The sequence below is a fragment of the Silurus aristotelis genome (genome assembly GCF_946808225.1).
Source record: "Silurus aristotelis genome assembly, chromosome: 19".
NCBI classification, from domain to species: Eukaryota; Metazoa; Chordata; class Actinopteri; order Siluriformes; family Siluridae; genus Silurus; species Silurus aristotelis.
In genome coordinates this window covers 23,926,529-23,936,528 of record NC_139592.1, presented here as the reverse complement: position 1 = coordinate 23,936,528, position 10,000 = coordinate 23,926,529, and the positions used below count along the sequence as shown (strand labels likewise).

Genomic DNA, 10,000 nt, shown 5'->3' with positions numbered 1-10,000 from the left:
CTTTGAGTAATCACTGTTCACTGACTTTACTGTTCATTGACTGTTCACTGACTTTACTGTTCACTGACTTTACTGTTCACTGACTTTACTGTTCACTGACTGTTCACTGACTTTACTGTTCACTGACTTTACTGTTCACTGACTTGACTGTTCACTGACTGTTCACTGACTTTACTGTTCACTGACTTTACTGTTCACTGACTGTTCACTGACTTTACTGTTCACTGACTTTACTGTTCACTGACTTTACTGTTCACTGACTGTTCACTGACTTTACTGTTCACTGACTTTACTGTTCACTGACTGTTCACTGACTTTGCTGTTCACTGACTTTACTGTTCACTGACTTTACTGTTCACTGACTTTACTGATCACTGACTGTTCACTGACTTTACACAGACTTCACTGTTTACTGTTCACAGACATCACATTTGTGTAATATCAGTGTAAAGAACAAATATAAACAGCACAGACTGACTGATCTCATCAAACTGTATTATAACATGTATCCTCTGAGCTTCAGCTGTGTACTGAAAACTTTAAAAATATCAGGTCAAATATTGACTGAGCCAAAACATCACCATCTACCAAAAAATATTAGTGGAGTTACAGTACAGTACGACACACACACACACACACACACACACACACACACTCTCCCTCTCTCTGTGCTTAAATGGCCAGTAAAAACAGTTTGGTTGTTTTCGTTTGTTCATTTATTGTTGTATAAACGCCACACGGATTTAAGTATAAAAAACTATTTTTGTAATAAACAGATGTAAATAAATAAATAAATAAATAAATAAATCTTACTCTACACTTCCTGTTTCATTTATTTTGAGTCACAGTTTTATTAGAAATATGACATTATATATATATATATATATATATAAGTTATTATTTATTATAAAATAATAAATATAATAAATACCAGTATAACTTGATATTAATATTTATATATTTATGTATGAAATTATTAATAGCAGTATCAGAATCAATTTTTAATTATTCACCAAAAAAACCCGATTTATTTATTTATTTAACACATCTGTAAAATTTATACTGGTATTTATTTAATCTTATTTTTTTCACCATCATTGTAGTTTTATTAAGTTTATTTATTTGAATGTATAATTTATGCGTAAAGTTTATTTCTGCGGTTGCTGGGGGGAAAAACAACAGCTCGTAACTGTCTTTAATTGCGTCACTTCTGGTGTGCTGTTGTGTTACGGACTACTGTAATAATCTGCATCCACTCGGTTTCCTGTCACGATCTGATTGGATGAAGCGGAAGTAGATGTTTAGGTAGATAATTAATTGCCCGATTAGAAGTTCAGATAGTCACGCGGCAATCATTAAAATCAAATAAATAAAAAAATCAGACGCCAAACGTAAAATAAGTTCATAATATTAGATTAAAATCCTTTAGTGTTAATTAGAATCTAATATATTTATTATGAGCTTCTATTTACAGGTAAACCAAAGATATGAACTTATGAGCAAGTGAAAGTAATGAAAGTTATAAATAATTAAAGTTTTTATCACACCACTTTTTAATGGGAAATTATTTAAACTATTTAAGACATGTGTACTAATGTGGAGTATAAGTTTTATTTATAATGTGGAGAAATTTACCCGATATATCAGAGTTATTTCTGTTTAATCACGCGCACACCACAGCTACCCATGAAATAGGTCCTTCCAGGGTGCAGGATGTGTTAGGGGATGGGATAAGGTGTGACACCGGAGTAAAGTGCTGGGGGTTCCTGGTGCGCGCCGCAGGGGGGAGAAGAGCCGGCCGAAGCGCTTTGACTCTCTGTTTATATCCAAAACAGAAAGAACCGTAACGATCTCCGAGATAAAAAATCAGGTCTGGTCAAAAACACTGCTCAGTTTTCCGGGTTTCCTCCACGGAGCTTCCGCGAGCAGTTTTCAGGGTTTTTTTGGTGAGTGTTTAATTCTTTCAGGTTCGCAGTCACCCTGGGCCGCATCCCAATCCGCTCTCCGGGACTGCCGAAGTGCACTCGGGCGCCATTTTTCTCCAGGGTGTGTGAAGGGTGCGTGTGTAGGGAACGAGGAGGGGATTTGGGACGCGGACGCTTTTTGTCTCCTCACATGCCTGTTTAGTCGCAGTTTTTGTTCTCGGATTTCGGAACTTCAGCGCTTTGAACAACGCAGACATCAGACTGACGGCGGCTTCATCCGCGGCTGTCAGGTTTCTTTCTTCCGGGGTTTAGTTCGGGCCCAAAAACCCACAACAGAACCGACCGTCTTTCCCCGTGTCCCATTAGCGTTAGCATCAGAAAGCTAGTGGGATTTTTTATTTACTACAAGGAGCCGATAATAAAAGCGGCTTTAATTTATAAAACTCTTTTTCTTTTCCGTGCAATCAGTTTGTAAATAAACAATCTAAAGTGTATCGCACGCGCAGTAGCTGTGTGTAATGCTAATGCTAACGGTGCTGATGGCGCACAGCAGCTCGGCTTCATCACCTCACTTCCGGTCTGTTCGGTTTCTCTGAACCGAATTAAATAGAAATCGCGGGTTGGACCGAGCGGCTCTGATTGAATTTGAATGGTCCATGAGCACAGCGCGTTACACCGCGGTCACAGCCGAACTCCACTCGGGTTCGATTTAGAGGAATCGATCCGCATCGGCGGAGATCCGATCAATTAAATACCGATTCATCGATTAATCGAGGCGCGCGAGAGTCTGTTTTACAGAGCGGTGAGAACGGAGGAGTGGAGAGAAGTGCGCAGTTACATTTACAATCCCTGTCTGTCTGTCTCACTTACCGTCTCTGCCTGTCTGTCTGTCTGTCTGTCTCACTTACCGTCTCTGTCTCTCACTTACCGTCTCTGCCTGTCTGTCTGTCTGTCTCACTTACCGTCTCTGTCTGTCTCACTTACCGTCTCTGCCTGTCTGTCTGTCTGTCTGTCTCACTTACCGTCTCTGCCTGTCTGTCTGTCTGTCTGTCTCACTTACCGTCTCTGCCTGTCTGTCTGTCTGTCTCACTTACCGTTTCTGCCTGTCTGTCTGTCTGTCTCACTTACCGTCTCTGTCTGTCTCACTTACCGTCTCTGCCTGTCTGTCTGTCTGTCTGTCTCACTTACCGTCTCTGCCTGTCTGTCTGTCTGTCTGTCTCACTTACCGTCTCTGCCTGTCTGTCTGTCTGTCTCACTTACCGTTTCTGCCTGTCTGTCTGTCTGTCTCACTTACCGTCTCTGTCTGTCTGTCTGTCTCACTTATTGTCTGTCTCTTACTGTCTCTGTCTCTCGCTTTCTTATTCTGTCTGTCTCCTTTATCATTAGTCTTCTTTACTGTCTGCCCGTCTGTCCTCATAACCATCCCCTTACGCCTGTCTTTCTTCTGTCTGTCTGTACCTGTCAGTAAAAGCGGTTCTCCGGTGTGTTTTGAGGTTCACCTGAGCAGCGCTGTTTACTTGACTCCGCATTGACTCCGCATTGACTCCGCATTGACTCCGCATTGACTCCGCATTGACTCAGAGTCAGTCAGATTTGATTCTTTAGGTTTGTAAACGTTTGTTTTTCTGGCAGTTTCACGTCACATCCAGAAAAAAAGATCTCCAACACCACGTTGTGTTTAATTCACGTCCTGTAGAGACTCAATTCAGAGTTCAGGTCATTAGTAACACACAGGGATGGGAGAGAGAGAGAGAGAGAGAATCACATGATGGACATGTTGAAGGTGTCACACAGACCCTGAGAGAACATGTGGTGATCTTTCTCCAGCTCATCAGCTTTATGAACGCCAGGATCCAATCAGAAACGTCTTTGGGTTTATAGATGTTAAATGTAACAGTCACGTGTGTGTGTGTGTGTTGTTTATCTTATTTTTATAAATTTTTCCAGCATCCCACATCCAGGTGACCTGAAAGAGATGGTGATGGAGAAACCGAGCCCTTTGCTCGTAGGGCGTGAGTTCGTCAGGCAGTACTACACACTCCTTAACAAAGCGCCTGATTACCTGCACAGGTGAGACACACACACACACACACACACACACACACACACGTGTACATGTAACCAGAGCGACATTTGCCATGGCACTATTTGATGAGCTGTTTTTCTCCCAGGTTCTACGGGAGGAACTCCTCTTATGTTCACGGCGGTCTGGACGGCAGCGGGAAACCCGAGGAGGCCGTGTACGGTCAGGCTGTGAGTACAACAACAACAACAACAACACGTCACAATAACAATTACACAAGAGGTGCGAAAGTAAAAGCGAAAGTGTGTGTGTGTGTGTGTGTGTGTGGGTCATGTGACTCGGCTGCAGCTGGTCATGTGGTGTGTGTGTTTGGTAATTAATACACACGGTTTTGTTTTCACACACACTTCAGAATACCGTCAATAATTACAGATCCAAATGTAGAACTTTAGTAGCTTTTGTCATTGTTTGGGTTTTTTTTCTTCAACGTAGTTTAAGAGTGAACACATATTTAAGATGTCATTGTTTACTTGTTTACATTTATGAATGTTGTAATCTGTAATGAACATCTGTAATAAACCCTGTGTGTGTGTGTGTGTGTGTGTGTGTGTGTGTGTGTGTGTGTGTGTGTGTGTGTGTGTGTGTGTGTGTGTGTGTGTGTGTGTAGGAGATCCATAAGAAGGTGATGTCCCTGCAGTTCAGCGAGTGTCACACAAAGATCCGACACGTGGATGCTCACGCCACTCTCGGGGACGGGGTGGTGGTGCAGGTGATGGGTGAGCTCTCCAACAGGGGGCAACCTATGAGGAGGTTCATGCAGACATTTGTCCTCGCTCCTGAGGTACACACACGGTAGAGATGTTTAATGGGGGCGGGTCAGTCTGAGTGACTACCAGTATTATAGTTGAGATTTGGTTATGATTTTAAATGTATTTATTTAGTTCTGTATAAATAAACCATCACACTCCATGTAAAACTGTACTATACTTTATTATAAAATATATGATCTAAAAGTACTGAATCATGAAAGTGTGCTAAAGGAAATACATATGTTTATTAATAATTATAATTATATTAATAATATAACGCTCTCCATGCAGCACAGTCTCACGTCTAACAGCACGCGCCATCAGTCATTCGCCTCTAGAGGCCGCTCTTGTAATGACAGCGGACCGGAAGCCGGAAAAACTATCGGTGTGGATTTTTGCCGATATTTCAGCGATGAACTATCAGTGCCTCGACCTCTTTTAATAACGTTTTAGTTTGAAGGTCAAACTTTATCAAATACAGAACTTTATTATGAAATACAAATATAATACGAGTAAAACATATTTAAATTTACTTTTTCAAAATATGTCTCTGGTATTGTTCAGAGGGTCGTTCCAAATGTGAGGACGGGACGTATATCCTTGGTTACCATAGCAACCGTAGTGGAGATATAAGCATGTGTGTTAGAAATCCTGATTAATACATCTCTAAATGTTATTGTTTATTCTGTCTGTCTGTCTGCCTCCCTGTCTGTCTGCCTCCCTGTCTGTCTGCCTCTTTGTCTCTCTCACTCGTAGGGCTCTGCGGTGAACAAGTTCTATGTTCACAATGATATTTTCCGCTATGAGGAGGAAGTGTTTGGAGATTCCGAGGCTGAGTTGGGAGGTAAAGTCTCACACACACACTCACACACACCCTGTGATCAATGGTATGTTGGTTATTGCAATGAACACACACTGTCTGAAGAAAGCATTGTGTGTGTTGTGCATTAACACGGTTGCTATGATATACTGTGTGTGTAGAGTCTGAGGAAGAGGAGGCAGAGGAAGAGCAGGTAGAGACCCACACTTCTCCTGAACCAGCACAGGACAGCACACCTTACTACGAACCTCCACCAGTCAGGTACGTACATCTTCTCTCACACACACACACACACTATTTTTTTCAATCAGTTTTAACTTTTTTGATTGTTCTACAGTAATGGTGTGGAGGAGCAGCAGGATGAGGTGGGCCCTGAGGCAGAACCAGAACCTCAGCCTGAGCCTGAGGCCAATCAGGAGGCAGAGGCGGAGCTTAGCACTGAGGGAGAACTTCAGCCTGAAGAGATCGAGCCTGATAGAGAAGAAAAGCTTCCAGAAGAGGTGGAAGAGAAACCATCGACCCCTGTATCTGCCCCAACTCCGCCCCCTCAGACCCCTGAACCACCGAAAGTGAGTGTGTTAAATCAGCCAATCAGGGAAGAGCATTACGTGCTTTGATGTGTCCCCAAGATATGTCACAACAATCTTAAATCTCACAACAGGCGTAATCTGAAATTGAAAGCAGATTTTTCATTGGATCGTCCTCATTATGTACGTTATAATTGGAGGTTTCTGATTGGTTCTGAACGGTTCTGTCCATCATTTGTGCAGCCGTTTTCTTGGGCCTCGGTGACCAGTAAGAATCTGCCACCTAGCGGCACTCTGCCCACATCTGGCATCCCGCCTCACGTAGTAAAGGCCTCCAGTGCACCGGTAAAAAACAAAAACCCACACACACACACACACACACACACACACACACACACCCCATGTGTGTAACAACCCTATGATTATGCAAATAATCATACTGAGGTGGTGTGCTTGTGTGTGTTTTAGCCCAGGGTGGAGGTAAAGCAGGATTCCCACGCTCTGTTGCCTAGAGACCAACGACGTGAGAGACCCGGCTTCACTCCACGTGGACCTAGACCAGGTACACACACACACACACAAACACACACACAACTAAGAGCCAGTTTTAGGTAATTTGTATATCTGTCTAATTTTTTTGACGTGTGTGTGTGTGTGTGTGTGTGTGTGTGTGTGTGTGTGTGTGTGTGTGTGTGTGATTTAGATGGTGCTTCAGCTGAGGCTCATGGAGGAAAACCTTACTTTGGCTTTAAAGGTGATTTTGACATGTCATGAGAAGTGATTACAGAGGGCAGCACTGTCTGAGCTGTGTATGAAACGCATGAATGTAACAATGCTGCAGAATCAGCTTTATCCTTTATCTCTAACTAATTACTGTGATACAGATTCATCGTCAAGAGTCCTGGGTTTAGTGTGTGTGTGTGTGTGTGTGTGTGTGTGTGTGTGTGTGTGTGTGTGTGTGTAGGACGCGGAGACTCTGAAGGAGGCGAGGCTGAAGGGCGGAGGACGGTGCGTCACCCCGACAGTCATCAGCTGTTTGTGGGGAATCTTCCACACGACATCGATGAGGGAGAACTGAAAGAATTCTTCATGAGTAAATACACATGTCTAATCTCAGACTAGATGTTGGACTGGTTTTAATCCTATTGTTTCCCTAACGTGTGTGTGTGTGTGTGTGTGTGTGTGTGTGTCAGGATTCGGGACGGTGGTGGAGATGCGCATCAACACAAAGGGTGTTGGAGGGAAGCTGCCCAACTTTGGCTTCGTTGTGTTTGATGACTCGGACCCTGTGCAGAGGATCTTAGCAGCCAAGGTGTGTGTGTGTGTGTGTGTGTGTGTGTGTGTGTGTGTGTGTGTGTGTGCACATGCAGGGGGGTCTGTAGATTAAGGTGTGCAGGAGTGTATAAGACATGCCGTGTGTGTAATTGTGTGTTGCGTCTCTAGCCAATAATGTTCCGCGAGGAGATTCGTCTGAACGTGGAGGAGAAAAAAACCCGTGCCGCTCGAGAGCGTGAGACCAGGGCCTCCGGAGACAGTCGCCGTGGAGACCGCGGTCCCAGGGGCATCATGGGAAACGGGATGGGGCGTGACCGAGATGGACGTGGCCCACCCCCATCCTCTTCCAGGCCTACGATTGGTTCTGGCCGAGGCGGCGGAGAGAGCCGATTCGCCGGGCCACGTCGCTGAGTTGGCGGAGTCATTCTGGACCGCGCTTGCTCTATCCTTCCCTCTCTCTCTCTCTCTCTCTCTCTCTCTCTCTCTCTCTCTCTCTCTCTCTCGTCACATCTATGGGCCGAAAATTTACAAAAGTGATTTATTTTTTTTTCCTTTACATTTTTCTTTGGTTTTCTTTTTGAAATGTGATCAGCTTTCGACTTCCACAACGATACAAACCACCTTTCAATGTGAAAGATAAAAAAAATTTCAATCTCTCTCTCTCTCTCACACACACACACACACACACACACACACACACACACACTGTCATTTCGGGGGGGGGGGGGATCATTGCTTTCTTTTTTTTTTGTTGATTTTACTTTTCTTTGCAAGATAAAGGGGGTGTGGCTTATTTTCTGTAGAACAAAGAAATGGATGTGTGACAGAAAAATGGAAACTGTCGAATCGCACGTTTTACGATGGACACGAACGTCACTGCGTCGGGGAAAACACAGGAGAAAAAAACGCTCACTGTATACTTATTTATTTTGTTAGTTAATTAAAAAAAAACAGTGGTGGTGCCTTAAACTGTTCTCTCGCCCATCTCTCTCTCTTTCTCTCTCTCTCTCTCCTCCTCTTTTCACTCTTGATCTGTTTCATCCTGTGAAAGACAAAAGGACTAAAACTCATCAGGACTCGGGCATGTGCCGATATTAAAATGAAGCGATATTACTATTGCGGTATTGTTTACTGGACCCTCGGCAGCATCTCCTCCCGGACTCGGCTTCTTCGCAGGTGAAAGGAATTATGGGATTGCTTTCCGTGAGACTGTCTCAGGTGCTGCTGCCTTCACAGATCCAAAACACGGACGTTCGAGAAGACACTGTTCCTGTTCTGCGTTTCCTATCAGACTGACTTTATTTTTGGGAGCCAATGTTTAGTATCTTTTTTAATTGTTTTCCATCCTCCTTTAAATATCGTGATGTGATCGGCACATGCCTGGTCACGTGGAACAGTTCGGTCGTAAATTAAACGTGCGCTGTTTTTTTTTTTGTTTTTTTTTTATCCAAAAGTTCAGTTTTGAAATACACTAATGCTACTATTGCTAACAGTTAATAGCGGGTTATAGCTACCAGATTAGCATCGCTGTTAGTGATCAACCTCAAAAGAAATCATTTGTACATAATTCCATATTACAGACGATTTATTTTTTCCCCTTAATGTACAAGCCCCGCCCCCTTACCTGAGACTAATGTAGGATGAAAAAAAGGTGTCGGAAAAACAGCTAGTTTTAGATTTTTATTTGTTGTTTTTGTCTCTGATAGAGAAGTGTGTCGCACTAAACTGGTAGCTATAAGAGCGCGTAACTCGTTAGCGGGATTAGCCTCGTAGCCCTGGTGTGTGAATTGGCTGATTGAATGTTTGCTGTACCTTTTGGTTGTTTTTTTGGGTGGCTGAACAGTTCCTTTAGCTCGTTGCTAACAGCGCGTGTGATGGTAAGGCAGTGTTGGCGGTACTGATTTCTCAGATTAGTACTGTCTTTTCGATAGCGTACGTGTTTTTTGATTATTTCTATTATTTTTTGTATGAGTTTGAGAGCGGCTTGCTGAAGCAGAGCTTCTTGTTCCTCCCTGCAGTATTCCACACTCGCTTTATTTCCTCATCACAGACCACTTTGCACGGCCGGCTTATGCTCTATACCTTATTTTCTCCTATTTTGTTTTGTTTGATACAGCGTTATAAGAGCTAGCACTTTTTGTTTTTCGCTTCGTTTCCTCCTCCAGGCTGTATTTCCGCTCGGGGTCGGGGGTCGAACTCCCGTTGGCTTCAGCAGGTTCCGTCTGAATGTGTTTTCAAATTTCAATAAACTACTGATTATCTGCAAAAACCTGTTCATTATTCACGTTGGTCCACGTTTTATTGTTGTGCAGTGACTGTTGTGTGTTTACTGCTGTCTTACAGGAAGTTGAGTGTTTTTTAGGAATTTGAGTTTAGCTTGTTGGCTAAAATCTAAACTCGCTACTGTTCCCTGTAGAATCGCGAAATAGAAAAACAACCTGCTGTGAGACGATGTGAAGTGAAGTAATAATCAATGTGCAGTTATTAATATTGAAGTGTTTAATAATAAAATCATTTCAGTAGCGACAGTAACATGTAGAAATTTCAGTAAAATGCAGGAATCTGAACTTTTGGGTGATTCCTGTAAAGTACAGCGGTATTGTAGATGTGACGGAGCAGGA

The 10,000-nt window shown here is 43.1% G+C and overlaps 3 protein-coding genes across 14 annotated transcripts in view; 2 read left to right on the top strand and 1 right to left on the bottom strand.

Moving 5' to 3' along the window:
• Positions 1 to 71, top strand: part of txk (TXK tyrosine kinase) — an 8,524-nt gene extending 8,453 nt beyond the window's left edge. For 2 of the 4 annotated variants that reach the window (XM_083521485.1, XM_083521486.1), the window contains exon 15: positions 1 to 65. This exon is cut by the window's left edge and continues 360 nt beyond it. The gene's annotated coding sequence lies outside the window, so the exon portion shown is untranslated. The other 2 variants (XM_083521484.1, XM_083521483.1) reach the window with 2 other exon arrangements.
• Positions 72 to 1,709: 1,638 nt separating this feature from the next.
• On the top strand, positions 1,710 to 9,648 carry g3bp2b (G3BP stress granule assembly factor 2b). 9 transcript variants are annotated; one of them, XM_083521489.1, is made up of 14 exons: positions 2,049 to 2,751; positions 3,419 to 3,530; positions 3,873 to 3,995; positions 4,097 to 4,178; positions 4,616 to 4,789; positions 5,514 to 5,601; positions 5,739 to 5,838; positions 5,915 to 6,146; positions 6,348 to 6,449; positions 6,573 to 6,666; positions 6,808 to 6,858; positions 7,069 to 7,197; positions 7,298 to 7,416; positions 7,548 to 9,648. In XM_083521489.1, the coding sequence occupies exons 3-14, from the start codon at positions 3,901 to 3,903 to the stop codon at positions 7,788 to 7,790; spliced, it is 1,509 nt and encodes a 502-aa protein (XP_083377615.1). In that variant the 5' UTR covers positions 2,049 to 2,751; positions 3,419 to 3,530; positions 3,873 to 3,900; the 3' UTR covers positions 7,791 to 9,648. The 9 variants fall into 9 exon arrangements, with proteins under 9 accessions (XP_083377613.1, XP_083377620.1, XP_083377621.1 ...); XM_083521493.1 differs by having other exon boundaries at positions 2,071 to 2,727; XM_083521491.1 differs by having other exon boundaries at positions 2,074 to 2,751; positions 3,391 to 3,530.
• The window catches only part of LOC310715192 (sodium/hydrogen exchanger 9B2), an 8,086-nt gene continuing 6,886 nt past the window's right edge, over positions 8,801 to 10,000 (bottom strand). The window contains exon 12 of the mRNA XM_083521498.1: positions 8,801 to 10,000. This exon is cut by the window's right edge and continues 628 nt beyond it. The gene's annotated coding sequence lies outside the window, so the exon portion shown is untranslated.

Excerpts from the sequence above, each read along its gene's own strand:
- g3bp2b (XM_083521487.1), top strand. The coding sequence starts at position 3,901 with ATGGTGATGGAGAAACCGAGCCCTTTGCTCGTAGGGCGTGAGTTCGTC. Across the intron at positions 4,790-5,513 it reads CATTTGTCCTCGCTCCTGAG|GGCTCTGCGGTGAACAAGTT; the intron begins GTACACACACGG and ends TCTCACTCGTAG. Across the intron at positions 6,859-7,068 it reads ACCTTACTTTGGCTTTAAAG|GACGCGGAGACTCTGAAGGA; the intron begins GTGATTTTGACA and ends GTGTGTGTGTAG.